This window comes from Sus scrofa, chromosome X, assembly GCF_054392235.1.
Source record: "Sus scrofa isolate SSC_HxYL_T2T_F1_AM1 chromosome X, Sscrofa_HxYL_maternal_Yorkshire_Landrace_v2.0, whole genome shotgun sequence".
Taxonomy (NCBI): domain Eukaryota; kingdom Metazoa; phylum Chordata; class Mammalia; order Artiodactyla; family Suidae; genus Sus; species Sus scrofa.
In genome coordinates this window covers 85,058,152-85,077,132 of record NC_139401.1, presented here as the reverse complement: position 1 = coordinate 85,077,132, position 18,981 = coordinate 85,058,152, and the positions used below count along the sequence as shown (strand labels likewise).

At 41.6% G+C, this 18,981-nt stretch overlaps 2 protein-coding genes across 40 annotated transcripts in view; one reads left to right on the top strand and one right to left on the bottom strand.

Annotated features, from left to right (window-relative positions):
• PCDH11X (protocadherin 11 X-linked) overlaps nt 1-18,981 on the bottom strand; it is a 728,596-nt gene that overhangs the window by 266,426 nt on the left and 443,189 nt on the right. The gene's annotated exons all lie outside the window — the stretch shown is intronic.
• Nucleotides 1,409-12,767, top strand: LOC146394692 (endogenous retrovirus group 3 member 1 Env polyprotein-like). Of its 4 annotated transcripts, none has more exons than XM_085006492.1 (3): nt 1,409-1,683; nt 4,343-4,583; nt 10,074-12,767. In XM_085006492.1, exon 3 carries the CDS (start codon nt 10,467-10,469, stop codon nt 11,631-11,633), a length of 1,167 nt encoding a protein of 388 aa, XP_084862618.1. In that variant the 5' UTR covers nt 1,409-1,683; nt 4,343-4,583; nt 10,074-10,466; the 3' UTR covers nt 11,634-12,767. The 4 variants fall into 4 exon arrangements, with proteins under 4 accessions (XP_084862618.1, XP_084862620.1, XP_084862617.1 ...); XM_085006494.1 differs by having other exon boundaries at nt 1,592-1,683; nt 10,108-12,767; XM_085006491.1 differs by lacking the exon at nt 1,409-1,683 and having other exon boundaries at nt 4,113-4,583.

Here is an 18,981-nt window from a genome sequence, read left to right as displayed (position 1 = left end):
GACTCCAACTCTTAAATGTTAGTTGATTATTAGCAAATGGTAGTGATTTCACTATAACTATATTAACAGGGCATTTTAAAAAACAGTATAATTGTAAATTTCACATTGGAAATAACAAAACCCTAGTTATGGTACATGTTATAATTAATGTGTGCCAGAAAATACTACTTATATGAATGTCTGTCATTCATGGAACACTGAATTTAACAAGGAGGTATACAAAAGAAATGGAAAATAAGATCCCTAATCACAATTGATTTCAGTTAAAGAAGTAATGCTGTAAGTAAGCAGATTAAATTAGAAAAACTGAGCTCATCTAGCTTGAGAGAAAGTGTATTAAAGACTGTGGATGAGTGAAAGATTGATTAGGGAAGGCTTTATAGAGGAAGTGGCTTTAAAGTCAGATTTTAAAGAAAAACATAGATGGCTAAGAAGGAAAAGGATCATTGAATAAAATATGTGGTAACTCAATTTCCTCTATACATTTTTTTTCTCTCTCTCTCCATATATCTATCTATATAGATAGATAGATAAATTTCCTAGAAGTGTGCAGTCTTGTGCTAGCTGACTATACTAGCTGTGATATATCACACATATACATATCTAGTTTCATTTCTCTTAGGCAAATGACTAGGGTAAAATGACTGGGTCATATAATAGGAGTACGTTTAACTTTTTAAGAAGCTATCAAATCGCTTCCCAGCATATTTCAATTTACATTCCTACCAGCAATATATGAGCGTTCCATATGCTCCACATCTTAACTAAGAGCTTTTAATTTTAAGTATTACAACTGTTGTTTTATATTGCATTTCCCGAATGACTAGGGATGTGCATATTTTAATGTACTTATTTGCCATCCATACATCTTTGGTGAAGTGTCTGTTTAAATTGTTTTGACCATTTTAAATTGTTATTATCTTATTACCAAGTTATGAGAGTTTCTAAATATATATTTCTGGATACAAGTCCTTTATCAAATATGAGATTTGCAAATAAATTCTCTTTCTGTGGCTTGTCTTTTTATTCTCTTAAGAATGTCTTAAAAAGTTGAAATTCTTAATTTTGATGAGGCACAATTAATCTTTTTGTTTACATGTGTGTGTTTCTTATAAGGAAAGATCTTGGGTTTCTTCTAGAAAGTTTATGGTTTTAGGTTTAACATTTAGGTTGATGATACACTTTGAGTTTATTTTAGTTTATTGATACATGTTGTGAGATATGAATTGACATCATTTCACATGTGATTATCCAGATATTCCAGCACAATGTATTGGCAAGAATATAATTTCTCCACTGAAATTTTTTATACCTTTGGTAAAGGTCACGAGACATGTTTCTACAATATTTTCTTAGCCTCTTTGCTGAAAACTCTATCTTGTCCTGCTTTACTTTACCCCAACTTCCTGCTTGAAAAACAGTTGCAGTGATGGTGAATGACTTAAGCTTAAGAACAAAGACCTAAAGGCATAAGTTATTCATAGGGTCAGCTGAATGAGGACTGAATGCGCTGGTCTTGGCAAGCGGTGCCCAACGTGGGGCAGACAGACAGGCACGAAGAATGAAGGACCGTGACTACAGCAGAAATTTTATTCACTGGAAGTGCTGTGGAGCCCTGAGGAGAAGGGAGGAATTTTGCATGGCCACGCTAAAGAAATCCTGCAGATGCATTCCCTCTCTCAGGTATTTATGGGGTAACATGGGAAATAAGGTAATTGCAGGAAACTATAGTCCTTACATTTCTTTGTTAGGACAATTCCTTAAAAAAGGTGGTGCAAAAATAAATGAAAGGAAGCTTTTGGAACTTTTTCAGACTATTGAGAAACATTGTGACTGGTTTTTTACATTAGATATGTTAGATTTAAAGATGTGGGAAAGCATGGGAACGGAATTTAGGATATTGCATGATGAGGGCGTTCCAATTCCTGTGTCTATTTGGAGTACTTGGAGCTTAATTAAATCAGTTTTAGAAACTCTACAGATCATGGAGGACTTAGAGGAGGAGGAAGAAGGAGAGTTTACACCTTTGTTGGAGGAGCCTAAATATGCAGTCCCTGAACAAAATTATCATAGAGAATATTTGGCTCCTGAGCCTTCGGCTCCAAATTTTGATTTTGATATTCCTCCATTGCCTCCTATGAGGAGCGAGGTGACGAGGACTGGTCAAGCCTCTATTTTTAGGGTTGCAAAGAAAATGGGTGCTATCCCTGAACGCCATCTATCATCCATTCAACAGGGAATTTTACAGGCTCAAAGGGAAGGCAATTTGGAGTCCGTACATTTAGCCTTTCCAGTAACTGTCAGGGAAACAGTGACTCCAGGCATTGATCCTGCCAACCCTGATGGAGTTTATGAGTTCATTCATGAGCCCTTTCCTTTTAAAATTCTTAAAGAATTAAAACAGGCCATTCAAAACTATGGTGTAAATTCTCCCTTTACGAAAGGAATCGTGCAGGGAGTAGCTGAAGGAAATCATATGATTCCTGCTGATTGGCATAACTTAACCCGTGCTGGTGCTATCACCTAGTGAATACTTGCAATTTAAGTCTTGGACAATTATGGTTTGGGAATATTGGCCTTTTCATTAGTGGCCACTGCTTGTAAAAATAATTATGCTTCTCCTGAACCTATTCGATTAAAATGGACAACAGAAAAACCGGTTTGGGTTGAGCAGTGGCCTCTTTCTTCAGAAAAATTAAAGGTTTTAAATGATCTTGTCCAAGAACAATTAGAGAAGGGCCATATAAAAGAATCCTTCAGTCCTTGGAATTCACCAGTGTTTGTTATAAAGAAAAAAATCAGGAAAATGGAGATTGTTAACAGATTTAAGAGGTGTAAATGCTGTAATTCAGCCTATGAGTGCCCTTCAACCAGGCCTTCCATCTCCTAGTATGATACCAGCTGACTGGCTGTTAATTATCCTGGACTTAAAAGACTGCTTTTTCACAATTCCTTTACACCCAGAAGATAAGGAAAAATTTGCCTTTTCAGTGCCAGTGATAAACAGTATAGCCCCTAGAAAGCCTTATCAATGGAAGGTCCTACGTCAAGGTATGTTAAACAGCCCTACCTTTTGTCAGTATTATGTGGCTTCAGTTGTTGAGCCGGTCCGAAGACAATGTCCTAAATGCTATATTGTTCACTATATGAATGATATACTTTGCGCTGCACCCTCTCGGGAGTAGCTAGCTGACTGAGGTTTTTCAATGCTTGCAACCCTGTCTAAAAGGAGCGGGATTGATTATTGCTCCTGAAAAGATTCAAATGAAAAGTCCATATCAATATCTGGGAACTGTGATTGAACATACCACTGTTCACCCTCAAAAGGTAGAATTGAGAAGAGATCAAATTTCTACATTAAATGATTTACAAAAACTGTTAGGAGGTATTAATTGTCTCCAACCTTGTTTGGGGATTCCTAAGTCAAATCTTTTCTCCTTACTTAGGGGAGATTCTAAATTAAACAGTCCCCACTCTCTAACTGTGGAAGCAGAAAGGGAGCTAAAAAAGGTTGAAAGTAAAATACAAAACTCCCAACTAAGTCGGGTCAATCTAAAACAGCCCATTCAGTTAGTAATTATACCTTCTCCTCATTCTCCCACAGGAAATATACTCGAGTGGCTTTTTCTTCCCAATAATGTCATGAAATCTTTGTCTCCATACCTGGACCTGATAGCACAACTTATTCTAAAAGGTCATACTTGTTGTGTACAAATGTCTAGAAAAGATTTGAATAATGTAATTGTTAGTTTAACTGTTAAGGAAATCCAAAATTGTTTTCAAAACCATATAGTTTGGCAAATTGCATTTGCAGATTATGTAGGATCAATAGATAATCATTATCCAAAAAAAACACTATTTTACAATTTAGAAAGCTAACTCAATGGATTCTTCTCAAAAAAGTGAAGGATTCACCCATCATTATGAAATGGAGTTTTAACTAAAGAACAACCCCCCCTTGGCTAAGAAGACAGCTGCAAGCCTTTCCAGCTGTGCTAATCACGTTGCCACCCTTCTTGTAATAATGTAACAACTGTGTGCTCTCTGTCCAAGCCAGCAGCCCTGCTCTTTAGGTACCCAGCATTGCTTATCAGTTCTGCTTCTGTAACCTTGCTTGCTCAGTTTCTTAGGGAGGAACACTGTCTGCTTGGGGATGGGGGAGGTCTGGGATGCTTACATGGGAAAATCCAGACCTTGTAGTGTATAAAAGTTACTGAGAACAAAGACCTGGTGCTCAGACTCTGGAGGTGACTCCTCTGAGCCCGCACCAGTGCTGAATAAACCTTGCTTTTCCATATCTCCGAGTGCTGTTTGTCTCCTTCCGTTGCTATGGTTTTTGCAGTTTCTGCAACATTTTGGTGCATTGGCCGGGAAGTCGACAACCGAGCTAGCCTCTTGTGCCACCATTGTCGGGGAACCAGGGGAGGCCACGGTCGCTGGCCCGGTGACAGGTGGTGGATAGCGCGCACCCGCCATTTTGCCGGATCCAGACCCTCACTCGGGCCGTGGCCTTGGCCCACACCGCTTCCCGAATGGACTCAGAAGGAGAGTGGAAACAGGTTCCTGGACAGGACGTCAGACTGGTGAGTGCCCCGGGGACATCTGCCCAAGTCAGGACCCGCCATACGGCGGAAGGAGAGACTGATCACCTCTCAGTGACCAAAGGGTCACTCAGGTCAGGGTTTGCTCCCTTGGGATTGGGAGGCTTGTCAATTCTGGTGTGTGTGTGTGTGTGTGAGTGACTGGAGAGAACAAGAGCCTGTGCTCCACCGTCCTTGGACTACAGAGCCAGAGTGAGTTCTAACCTGCAGTTCCGCGGCGACCTCATACGGCTTATGGTGGCCCTCTTCAGGGGGATCCTGATGTTGGGGTTTGTTTATACAGTCCCACCTATGCTAAGAGGCGTCTGAAATATCTCCTCTGGGGGAGTGGTCAGGCGGACGAAGCGATTGTTACCTGAGGCTTTGCCCTCACTGTTTGTCTTGCGTCACCGGCACAGGGTGGGACTTCACACAATGGGTAAATCGGCTTCCAAGCCCACTGTCTTAGAGTATATGGTTAAGAATTTTAAGAAAGGATTTTCTAGAGATTATGGTGTTAAGCTGAGTCCTGGAAAACTGTGTACCCTCTAGGCCCTAGAGTGGCCCTCTTTTGGTGTTGGCTGGCCTCCGGAAGGGACCTTAGATGTGTTCACAGTTACAGCAGTATATAATGTTATAGCAGGAGACCCTGGACACCCAGACCAATTTCCATATATTGATCAATGGTTGGAAATTGCCTATTTGAGGCCCCCATGGGTTTGGTTCTGCACCACAGACCAGGGACAGTGTAAGGTGCTAGTAGCCCAGTCCAAGAAGAAAACCTTGTCTCAAAAGAAGGAGCCACCTATTTATCAAGGGGAACCTGAGGACTCGCCCCCCTATGCCACCACCTTATGTGCTGCCGGCCCCACCTCCAGGAGCCGAAGGTCCCCAGATGCCAGATAGCCCACCGCCTTCTGTTTCTCCTCCTGCTTCTGCTTCTGAAGTTCCTGAGGTGATATCACCCCCACAGCCAGATTCTCCAGAACCTATGAGCAGGCGTCTCCATTCAGCTCAGGGAGCAGACACTCCAGCATTACAAATGCCCTTACGGGAGACACACGGGGACCACAGCAAGTCGCCCCCGATGGGACCATACAAGAGGGGGGACGTTTTTATTATTACCAGCGCTTTTCCACTGCTGATCTCCTCAACTGGAAACACCATACTCCCTCATATTCTGAAAAGCCTCAGGTGCTGATTGATCTCTTAGAATTCATTTTCCAGACACACTGTCCCCCCTGGGTAGACTGCTGGCAACTCCTTTTTACTCTATTTGACACTGAAGAGCACTGGCGAATTGTAACAGAAGCCCAAAAATGGCTTCAGGCCAATGCGGGGGGTCGAGCAGACTTGGCAAACTGGGTGAGGGAAGCCTTCCCAGAAAAAAACCCCACTGGGACTATGACACTGGGGAAGGGAAACGTAACCTAGGGAGGTGCCGGCAGGCCTTCCTACAGGGGGCAAAAGCTGGGGCTAAAAAGCCCACTAATATAGCTAAGATCAGTGAGATACTACAAGAGCCGAATGAAAGCCCAGCCAAATTCTATGAGAGACTATGTGAGGCTTTCCAAACCTACACCCCTTTTGATCCCGAGGCCCCTGAGAACCAACGGATGATAAATGCTGCTTTTGTAGGACAAGCCCAATCAGATATCCGTACAAAGCTACAGAAATTAGAAGGATTTGCAGGAGAGAATGCCACTAAACTGTTGGAAATAGCCAACAAGGTTTTTATTAACTGAGACCAGGTGGCCCGCCGTGATGCAGAAAAGAGAATGAAACAAAAAGTGACTCTTCTGGCAGCTGCTCTGTCAAAACCGGTGCCCCCAGTGGGACCACCCTGTAGGGGACTAGGCACAAGGCCAGGGAAAAAGGAGTCCCCTGGAACATGACCAATGTGCTTACTGCAAAGGAAAGGGACATTGGAAAAATGATTGCCCCAACTGTCCTGAGAAAAAGACCAAGGCCCCACCTAGCCGGTACCCATCTGAGCCATTCAGCACCAACCTGATCAGCCTAGCTGAGTCTGATTAGGGGGGACCAGGCTCTCTCCAACTGGGCCCCCGAGAGCCTATGGTCAGAATTCAAGTAGGGGGCCGCCCCATAGACTTTATGGTTGACACAGGTGCCAAACTTTCTGTGGTTACACAACCTGTGGCTCCCCTCTCGGGGAAAGAAACCACCATTGTTGGGGCCACAGGTAACCAAACCCACAGGCCCTTCTGTGGTCCTCAACGATGTCGGTTAGGAGGCCATGAAGTAATACATGAATTTCTTTACCTGCCTGACTGCCCAGTCCCCCTGATGGGAAGAGACCTGCTGGCTAAAATGGGGACACAAATTTCCTTTTCTACTGATGGATCGGCCCAACTTAAATTGACAGAACCCCCCTCTCCTTTAATCATGGCTGTTGCTATAAAAAGGGAAGAGAAATGGCTCTTGTACTCTTCCCCTTCAGAAATGGGGACCGTTCCCCCAGAACTAGAGACTAAATACCCATTGGTTTGGGCTGAAGGAAACCCACCAGGACTGGCAAAACGCCATGCTCCTGTCTTAATTGATCTAAAACCCGGAGCTCAACCGGTAAAGCTACGGCAATACTCAATTCCCAGAGAAGCTCGACTGGAAATCCAGGTTCACCTGGATAGGCTGCTTCAGCATGGACTGTTAATAAAATGTCAGTCCCCTTGGACCACCCCTTTACTGCCCATGAAAAAAAAATGGGAACACAGGACTACCGCCCAGTACAGGACTTGAGAGCCATAAATGAAGCAACAGTCACATTACACCTGTCCGTCCCTAACCCATATACCCTTTTAGGGCTGATCCCCTCCACTGCTGAGTGGTTTACTTGCCTGGACTTAAAAGACGCTTTTTATCTGCCTCCGGGTGGCACCTGCCAGTCAGCCCTTGTTTGCTTTTGAATGGGAGAACCCACATACAGGGACAAAGGAACAGCTCACCTGGACTAGACTCCCACAAGGATTCAAAAACTCTCCCACTCTTTTTAGTGGCACCTTAGCTGCTGACCTGGCTGAATTTCCTGGACAAAAACTGGGCTGTGTTTTGCTACAGTATGTTGACGACCTCTTACTAGCTGGCACCATGGAGGCTCAGTGCCTAGAGGGAACAAGAGCTCTCCTTTCCCTACTGATGGAGGCCGGGTATCGGGTATCAAAAAAAAAGGCACAAATCTGCAAAAAACAAGTCAAGTATCTGGGCTTCAACATCATGCAGGGCCGACGAATGCTGGGGACTGAAAGAAAGCAGGCAGTTTGTGCCATTCCTGTCCCTACCACCCGCCAGAAGGTTTGTGAGTTCCTAGGGGCAGCAGGATTCTGCCGGATATGGATCCCCGGGTTTTCAGACCTGGCCAGGCCTCTGTATGAGGCTCTAAAAGGGGAAGAAAAGGCTCCCCTTAAATGGGGACCAAGCCAGGAGACAGCATTTCAGACAATCAAAACCAAACTCACTGAGGCTCCAGCCTTGGGACTTCCTGATGTAACCAGAGAATTTAACCTTTTGTTCATGAGAAAAATGGGATGGCTTTGGGAGTCTTAACTCAAGAATTGGGGCCTTGACAGAGGCCAGTGGCATATCTGTCTAAACAAATTGACTCAGTTGCTGCCGGATGCCCTCCCTGCCTCCGAGCACTGGCAGCTACCACCTTGTTGGTAAGAGAGGCTGACAAGTTGACCCTGGGTCAAAACCTCAATGTTAAAGTCTCACACTCAGTTGTAACCCTAATGGATACCAGGGGCCACCATTGGCTCACACATGCACGAATGACTCAATATCAAGGGTTACTATGTGAAAATCCATGAGTAAAACTGGAGGTTATACAAACTCTGAACTCAGCCACTTTTCTGCCAGATGAAGCGGGGCCCCCAGACCATAACTGCCTGGAGGTACTAGATGAGGTGTTTTCCAGCAGGCCTGACTTGACTGATAAACCACTCCAAAATCCTGACCTGGTTTTATATACTGATGGCAGCAGCTTTATGGAGGATGGAAAAAGGATGGCAGGATATGCTGTGGTATCTGACTTAAAAGTGATAGAAGCAGAGGTGCTTCCTCAAGGCTGGTCAGCACAGAGAGAAGAATTATGGGCCTTAATCAGAGCACTGGAACTCAGCCAAGACCAGCGAGTTAATATCTATACCGATTCACGATATGCCTTTGCAACTTTACATGTACATGGAGCTTATATAAAGAAAGAGGGCTCCTCACTGCTGAAGGAAAGGGAATTAAAAACCAGGCTGAAATCTTAAAGCTCCTAGAGGCAGTATGGAAACCTAAAGAAGTTGCAGTTATCCACTGTAAAGGCCACCAAAAGTGGGATGACCCAGTGACAAAAGGAAACCGTAGTGCTGATACAGCTGCCAGACAGGCAGCCCGGGGACAACAGCCAGACAAACCTAAGGTCTTGCTGGCCCCAGAAGTGCCAGCTGTCTCCAGATATTCTCCAGAGGAAGAAAAATGGATAAGGGAGGAAGGAGGAACTAAATCTAAAATGGGATGGTGGGTCACACGGGACCACCGAGTTTACATTCCAGAACAGCTGGCCTACAAACTAGTCCACCAAGAGCATAAGCTAACCCACATGGGCAAAACTGCCTTGGAAACCCTACTGGGCCGGTACTATCTCATTGCTCATCTTCCTGCACTCTGCTCCTCTGTCTCCCAAAGATGCATAACCTGTTTACAGAATAATGCCTGCCAGGGGCCCCACAGACCAGCTGGGGCACAACACTGTGGACTGTCCCCATTTGAGGATATAAAAGTGGACTTCACTGAGGTCACCCCTAGTGAGGGGTACAAATATTTACTAGTTTTTATCTGTACTTTTTCAGGATGGGTAGAGGCCTTCCCTACCCGACTAAAAAGGCAAGGGAAGTAAGTAACCAAGGCACTCCTGAGAGACATTATTCCCAGATATGGAATGCCTCTGACCATCGGGTCAGATAATGGACCGGCATTTGTGGCTGAAACAGTACAACAGGTGGCAAAAGCTTTACAGATCCGATGGAAACTACATTCTGCATATCGCCCTCAAAGTTCAGGGAAAGTAGAACACATGAACTGAACCCTTAAACAGACCCTGGTAAAGTTATGTCAGGAAACTGGCTTGCCCTGGATAGACATGTTGCCGGTGGCCCTCTTAAAAGTGAGATGCTCTCCCCGAGCGGGAATAGGATTCTCGCCATTTGAAATCTTATATGGAAGGCCACCTCCACTAATCAGTTTAAAAGGAAACACCAGGGAGTTGGGAGACTTGGAATTACATAAACAATTACAAGGACTGGGGCTCACTATTTCTCGGATACATAAATGGGTCACAGACAGAATACCTGTGTCCTTAGGTATAACAGTACACCCCCACAAGCCGGGGGACCAGGTGTGGATAAAGGACTGGAAAAAGGAGCCTTTGAGGCCGGTATGGAAGGGCCCCTATACTGTAATTCTAACCACCCCCCACTGCTCTTAAAGTAACAGGAATAGATGCTTGGATCCATCATTCTAGAGTAAAACCAGCTGGCACAGCTGACGACCTTGGAGAGTGGGAGACTGCCCTCTATCCGGAGAGACCTCTTCACCTGACAATACAGAGAAGAAGATGACGATCTCAAAGCCCTGCTCTGACCACACCGGAAGCTGGTCAGTCAACGCACGGCTCAAGCTTGAGGAATCGGCAGCCTGGTAAAATAAACTGCCTTACCTCCCTTCCACACGAGACTCTCTAACTGCCATATACTGTTATCTTATGACCAACATGTATGTTTGCTGCCTGTTGCTGTTAATCTGGTCCCCTTTGGTTCTGTCAGGATCCATGTCCTCATGTGACCCGTACATTCGAGTGACCCGATCAGATCAAGGGGTTACATGGACTTTGCTTTACTCCACTCATTTCTCCTGTTCCGGAGAAATTCATGGAAGTTGTATTCACAACAGGACCACTTATTCTGTCAACAGGGGGACCAATATACTTGCTTTGATCCACGATACTCACCAACTGAAGAATGGTTAGAAGTCCGGCGCTCTCATAAATCAGGGCAGCTAATTAATCGAACCCAAATTACCAACCCCAAGTTGCCAATATCAATATTTTTTGATGCCTGTGAAGCTATGAATGGGTCATGGACTTCTACTAGACCATGTGGAAGCCCATCATGGAAAAGAGAATATAGGCTCCAGCATAAATATATGTGCTGGGGGACCACCTGGAGTGATTGCCTGGAATGCACTTACTGGAGCTGTGTGGCCTGGGCAACCTGGAATAAGGGAGACAAAACAGCTGTCCTTCAAAAGGGTACAGCCTCTCCAGACTGCCAGACTAAAGCTTGTAACCCAGTTAATTTCACTATTTTCAATTCCAGTGAGCCCAAATGGAAGGAGGGTTTCAAAATAAGCATTCACATTGACAGAAGAGGCCTTGACCCTGGAGCTGTGCTACATTTCCAGAGAATCACGTTTGTGCTCCAAGCTGCCTCTCACAGCATCTTTCATTCCTTTTATGAAGAGATAAGAAACACCCCACCTCCCATTCCGGCCACAACTAAGAACTTGTTCTTAGCCCTGGCAGAAACTATTGCACAAACTCTCAAGGTCTCCTCTTGTTATGTATGCGGGGGAACGAACACAGGAGACCACTGGCCTTGGCAAGCCAGAGAACTGGACCCATTAGAGCCTCATAATGAGACTGCATACCCCCAACTCACCAATGGGGTATGGCTCCTCAGAACTGCTATTATAGGGAAAAATTGTCTTGCGAGGTGGGGAGGACAGTTTAATGTTTCAGTTCGAGGCCTAACATGTTTAGGCCTAAGGTATTATAATCTGACTGCCCGAAAGACTCAATGGTGGTCATCCTCCAATCTCTCAGAGCCCAAACCTAATCCCTGTCTAACTTTTCCCTCCTTTGACAAGCCTGGGAAGATATCAGTGCTAATATCCAGTGGCGGGCACCAAAGGGATTATATTGGATTTGTGAAAAAATGGCCTATTCCATACTCCCCCCAAATTAGGCTGGGGCATGTGTACTGGAAATAATCAGACCTTCCTTCTTCCTGCTCCCACTGTCACTAGGGGACCAACTGGGGGTTCCTATATATAGGGCACAGGGTGCCCAGAGAGACTGGAGGGCTCTCCAAATTGGAGACTGGAAAGATGATAAATGGCCCCCAGAACGGATAATTCAATATTATGGACCTGCCCCCTGGGCAGAGAATGGCTCTTGGGGGTATCGCACCCCTATCTATATGCTGAACCGCATCATCAGACTACAGGCGGTTTTGGAACTTATAACAAATGACACTGCAAGGGCCTTGACTATATTGGCCCAACAACAAACTAAAATGCACAATGCAATCTACCAAAATCGCTTGGCCTTGGATTATTTACTTGCTTCTGAAGGAGGGGTTTGTGGGAAATTTAACTTAAGTAATTGCTGTCTACAAATAGATGACACTGGAAAGGTGGTAGAAGAAATTGCTGACCGCATGACTAAACTTGCCCATGTATCTGTACAAACTTGGAAAGGATGAGATGCAGACAGTCTCTTTGGTAAATGGTTCTCTTGGTTGGGAGGAATTAAGACAATGGTCAAAATAGTCAGGGTTATACTCACAGGGTGCCTGCTTGTTCCCTGCCTTGTACCTCTCCTGATAAATATTATAAAAGGTTTTATAAAAACCATGGTTAAAAGAAAAACAGCCTCCCACCTGCTACTTATTAGAGGCTATCAAAGGGTTATGACTCATGATGATCTGTAAAGGGTGCAGATGCACCCTGAACATCAAGAGGGGGGAATGAAATGGAGTTTTAACTAAAGAACAACCCCCCCCCTTGGCTAAGAAGGCAGCTGCAGGCCTTTCCAGCTGTGCTAATCACGTTACCACCCTTCTTGTAATAATGTAACAACTGTGTGCTCCCTCTCCAAGCCAGCACCCCTGCTCTTTAGGTACCCAGCATTGCTTATCAGTTCTGCTTCTGTAACCTTGCTTGCTCAGTTTCTTAGGGAGGAACACTGTCTGCTTGGGGATGGGGGAGGTCTGGGATGCTTACATGGGAAAATCCAGACCTTGTAGTGTATAAAAGTTACTGAGAACAAAGACCTGGTGCTCAGACTCTGGAGGTGACTCCTCTGAGCCCGCACCAGTGCTGAATAAACCTTGCTTTTCCATATCTCCGAGTGCTGTTTGTCTCCTTCCGTTGCTATGGTTTTTGCAGTTTCCGCAACAATTAAAGCCCCCGTGATCTTTACTGTTGGGACTAGTAAAGGGAAGGTAGGATATGTGGCTAATCAATCTAAAATTATAAAAATACCTGGCCTTTCCGCCCAACAGCCTGAATTAACTGCTGTAATCCATGCCTTGAGGTACTATCCTGAGCCAACCAATATTCTTTCTGATTTGGCATATGTAGTTCATACCCCCAAAATGATTGAAACCACTACCATTAAACAAATTTACCCATCTTGTTATTTGACTTGTTTACAGAATTACAAACTGATGTAAGGGAAAGAAGACATCCATTTTATATTACTCATATCAGAGCACATACTAACTTACCTGGGCCTCTAGTTGCAGAAAATAAAGAAATTGACTGCTTGATGACACCTGTGTTACAGGAAGATCAACATTTTCATGATTTAACACATGTAAATGTTCAAGGCCTTAAAAAGAGATTTGGAATAACATGGGCTAAAGCTAAGACAATTGTCCATCAATGTCCTGCAGGTCAAATTATTAACAATCCTTCTCAATCTGAGCCTGGAGTTAACCCTAGGGGACTTGTCCCAAATGCTCTCTGGTAGATGGATGTTACTAATTATTCATCTTTTGGAAAACTGTCATTTATTCATGTGTGTATTGACACTTACTCTAAATTGATTTGGGCTACTGCTCAATCTGGTGAATCTACTAAACATGTTATTCATCATTTATATGCCTGTTTTGCAGTTATGGGCCTGCCACAAGCAATTAAAACTGATAATGGTCCAGCTTATATCAGTTCTCAACTTAAAATATTCCTGAATACATGGCATATTGCTCACTCCACTGGCCTCCCTTACAGCCCCCAAGGACAGGCTGTTGTGGAACGAGCCAATTTATATGTAAAACAGGCTCTTCAAAAACAAAAAGGGGGAGACACAGAAATAGTTGTCACAACAAACACTTTTAAACAAAACCTTATTCACTTTAAATTTTTTTAAATTTGGCCTCTGACGAAAAAATGGCTGCAGAAAGACATTTTAATACAGAATGAAATAAAATTAACTTTCCTCAGGCTGAACAGCCCTTGATTTGGTGGCAGCATCCATTAACAAATGTCTGGTCCCTGGGAAAACTTATTACATGGGGTAGGGGATATGCTTGTATTTCACCAGGTCATGGATTACATCATGTTTGGATTCCATCAAGAAGAATCAAACCATATCATGAACGAGCCCATGAAGCATCCCTCAGCTCTGGACCCCAGAAGAAGGATGATGGATGAAAACATACTGAAGAGACCCAGATTCATGATTTGGGATCCAGAGCTGCCCAACATGGATATGGCAGCGATGTCTGTGACACCAACTCTTGTGTTGCTGCCACAAACCCAAAGGGCTCATCTTCCCACTTGGGGTCAGATAAAACATCTAACCCAAGAAGCTGAAAATCTGCTAAGAAGAAAAGGAAAGCCTCTCACCCAAATAATTTGGTCCTAACTGTCTTTACTTTGGTTTCTATCACAGTGAGTATTCCCTTAGCAGCAGCAGGAGAAACTAATTATACTTACTGGGCCTATATCCCCAACCCTCCTTTATTGAGATCTGTGGAATGGGGTGAGGCTCCAGTGCATATATATTTATCTATTAATGATTTATCCTGAGTCCCTGGGCTGGAGGATGACAAACAGCCCTATTTTAAAAAGGAAGAAGGGACACCTTTTAATCAAATTTTAGGGTTTAAAAATTAGCTGATTTGTATTGGAAAAGAAACCTTATGTTTAACTCCTGAACCTCAAATGTGGTTTTCAGGAAATTTAGATATGCCCACTAGTGAAGATGTACATTTAGTTACAGGCTGGAGTTTTGCTTACCATCAGGTGAAACCAGTTAATATGGGGATGTCTGACAGGCCTTTATGTCCCTTAAAAAGGACAGATAACTTCAAGAGGATGAAAAATCAAATTCATTGGAATATATGCAGGGCAACGGAGGGGGTCATACTGCTTAATGGTTCCTATGGAACTGTATGGGATTGGTCCTCTAAGGGGAAGCCGATTCCTGTCTATATGGGCCATCAACCTCTGTGTTCTGTTAATGAATTACTCTCTTGGATGGTCTCCAGCCAATCAGACCAACAAAAAATAATAACTAAAGCCAAAAGCCCCATACATTGGAAAGATTCAGGTCTTGTGCCTCCCTATGCTCAATTTGATAATAGCAAGTCTCAAATTGACTTGTGGAAGATTACTCTTAACTTTAAAAATACTCAAACCTGGGATGGAAATTATACTTATAAAAAGTCAAAAAGGAAAATGAATTAATCTTTTACTTCTTATTGTGTTACTCCCTATGAGTACAATTCTAGTGTAACATCATGGAAACAAATTAAGAAACATTTATGAGGTCACTCAGTTAAGTTGACTCTGGATATATAAAAAACTGCAGACTAGAGTCCTGAGTATTCAAAAGGCATCTCTACAAAATGTACCTCATAAAGAGGTAATGGATATTATTCTGAAAGATTTAAAAATAATTAATCCTTCAAAATGGTTTAAAGATTTTGGTGTAGGAATAATCTGATCATTAATTGCATTTCTAGGATTCTTAATAATTTTCTATTTAGTCTATAGATGCACAAAGTGAACAATCCAAGAAGTAAGGAAGAAAGAAGTTGCAAGATCTACTTTTGCCCTCCTGCAAAAACAAAAAGGGGGAGATGTCACAAGACATGTTTCTACAATATTTTCTTAGCCTCTTTGCTGAAAACTCTATCTTGTCCTGCTTTACTTTACCCCAACTTCCTGCTTGAAAAACAGTTGCAGTGATGGTGAATGACTTAAGCTTAAGAACAAAGACCTAAAGGCATAAGTTATTCATAGGGTCAGCTGAATGAGGACTGAATGTGCTGGTCTTGGAAGGTAAAAATCAGTTATTTATACTTGTAAGTATATTACTGGACTCTCCATTCCATTACTCTGATCTATTTGGGTTTTTTCCCCAAAAACCATACTGTATTGATTACTGTAGCATTAATGTCTTGAAATCACATAACGTCTTTCAACATTGTTTTTATTTTTCAAAGTTTCTTATGTTGTTCTAGTTTTTTTTAGCATTCTCATATGAATTTTAAAATCATCTTGCCAATTTCTACAAATAAAAAAGGGAAACCTACAGACTTTTGATTGAAATTTGAGAGAAAGTATAAGTCATTTGGGAAAAATTGACATCTTGACAATATTGAGAATTTCAATCTATGATTGATATTTTGGTTATTCTTTGCTAGTATATAGGAATGCAGTCAACATTTGTATATTGATCTTATATCCTACAGCCTTGGTGAAGTCACTTGTTAGTTCTAGCAGGTTTTGAGTATGATTTTTTGACATTTGTGAAGAAAGCTTTCTCTTTCCAATATTATTTCTTTTTCTTACCTTAAGTATTGACTAATACCTTCACTATAAGTTAAAATTGAAGTGGTGAGAAGGAAAATTCTTGCCTTGTTCCTGATCCTAGGAAGAAATTGTTCAGTATTACATTACTCTGTATGATGTTAACCACAGGTTTTCATAGATATCTTTTATCAAACTGCAAAATGTCTCTTCTTTTTCCTCATCTATTGCAAATCTCTTTTATAACAAGCCAGTGCTGGATTTTGTCTAATTCTTTCTCTGTATTGATTGAGATGTTCATATGGTTTTCCTTTTTAAATCTGTTAGTATTGTGAATTAGACTGATTAATTTTGAATTTTTAAACCAATCCTACATACCAGGGACAAGCCCCACTTATTCATGACATATTATCCTGTTACTATATTTATGTTATTGCATTTGATTCACTAAATTAAACTTTTGTTAAGAGTTTTCACATGTATGTTCATGAAGAATATTGGTGTGCAAGTTTCCTTGTTGTCTAATATCTGTTTCTGGTGTTGATATCAGAATTTCAGCCTCAAAGAATGATTTGGGATATATTCTTTCCTATTCAATTATATCAGTATTTGTACAGAAATAATATTGTTTAGGTTTTAAGTAGAATTCCCTAATGAAGCCATCCAAGCATGTAGTATTCTTTCTCAAAAGATTCTTTTTAACTGCAAATTCAATTTCTTTAATTGATATAAAGCTATTCAGGTTTTCTATTTCTTCCTGAGTGGGCTTTGATTTTTTTGAAACAATTTTTATATTTTATCAAAGTTACCAAATGTATAAGTATACATATTAATACTTCCCTTGTATACTTCATACATCTGTAGAATCTGTAGTGATGTCATCTTTCAGAATCCTGATATTAGGAAGTTGTGTCTTCCTTTTTTTTCTGCTCAGTCTGGTTACAGTTTTATGGATTTTACTAATTTTCTCAAAGATCAAGCTTTTGCTTTCACTAATTTCTCCATTGTTTTTCTCTTTTCTATTTCATTGGTCTACTCTCTAATTGTTATTATCTCTTTTCTGCTTAATTCATGTTTCTCTTACTAATTTTTTTTTTAGGACCACACCTATGGCATATGGAAGTTCCCAGGCTAAGGGTCGAATTGGAGCAGCAGCTGCTGGCCTACACCACAGCCATAGCAACACCAGATCTGAGCTGCTTCTGTGATCTACACCACAGCTTGAGGTAACACCAGATCCTTAACCCACTGAGTGAGGCTAAGAATTGAACACACATCCTCATGGGGAGGATGAGCCACAATGGGAACTCCTTAATGTGGAAGCTTAGACAGTGTTTCTTTTCTGATATAAGAATTCTATGCTATTAATTTCCCTTTAACACTACCATGGGACTCAAGCCTCAAGACTCCCTTGACTCATAATTCTAGAAAAGTTGACTTCAAGAGTCCATTGTACTCTGCCTGGATTCCTTCTCCCTGTGCTACAGCATAGAAATGTTACCTGGGAAGTAATCTAAAGCAATAGCAGAAATCACCTTGTTTGTTTTCTATCTCTTAGCATCACTATCCTTGTAACTTATGTATAATATCTTGAGAACTATTGCTTTATACATTTGTTTGTATATGTTTGAGACCAAATGATTTTATTACTTGTTTTTATTTAAATATAATTATTACCTTAAATATCTGGGTTTCTGAAAAAAGTTAAAAATAGGGCACTTTTAGGAACATATTACATGATTCAGAAGCACTTGATTTCTGTCTAAGAAATGTTTACAGGTGATCTTATTTACATCTTAATCACCAATATCTTGTTTGCTCAAAAGTCTTTCTGTGGGAGAAGTGTTCCTTAAGGAGGATTAAAATATATTTTGATGATATATCCTAGTTGAATAGAAGTCTCACTAAGTGTACCAATATAAGGTGCATACTATGTTGATAATTTGAGATGTCTTCAATAATTAAATTTTGCAGAAGCTGCCAGGAAATGAAATAAAATGATGAAATTAATTGTTTATTTTTCAGAATAAAAATTATCAATTATCATACAATGGATATTATTTTATCAAGTAACAAAAAGCACATGGAAGACTTGCAGGTAGTATAAAGGAAGGCTTTTATGTGTTATTTCTAATAAACCCCTTCAGAACTTCAGAATATAGCTTAATATATCATCACTTAGACAGCCCAAGTGCAGGTGACAAATGAGAAATGTTGAGGGTAATTGAGCACTGCAAATCCTCACAATATATTGACATAGGATTATTTATTACAGTTGCTTTTGAAATTATATAATTCAAGCATTCAAAATGTTCAAGGGCTTCCGAATTCATTCTTTGACCCAGTAATATAAATTTTCAGGTCTAATGCTAAGCTCTATCTTTCTACAGTATAATGATTTCTCTCAAACATGGCCTTTGAATACATGTGATAATGGGCTGAAGCTATATAGGATATACATGCTCTGGTTTTTCAGAACATTGAAACAGATATTTTAGGAGACTGATGAGGGGCAACTATATGCCAATAAAATGGAAAACCTAGATGAAATGGACAACTTCTTAGAAAAGTACAATCTTCCAAGACTAAGCCAAGACAAAATAGAAAAGATGAATGGACCAATCATAAGAACTAAAATTGAAACTGTGATTAAAAAACTTCCAACAAACAAAAGTCCAGGACCAGATGGCTTCACAGGCGAATTCCATCAAAAATTTAGAGAAGAGCTAACACCTCTCCTTCTGAAACTATTTCAAAAAATTGCAGAGGAAGGGATACTCCCAAACTCACTCTA

Coding starts and splice junctions, on each gene's coding strand:
- LOC146394692 (XM_085006492.1), top strand. CDS start 10,467: ATGGACTTTGCTTTACTCCACTCATTTCTCCTGTTCCGGAGAAATTCA.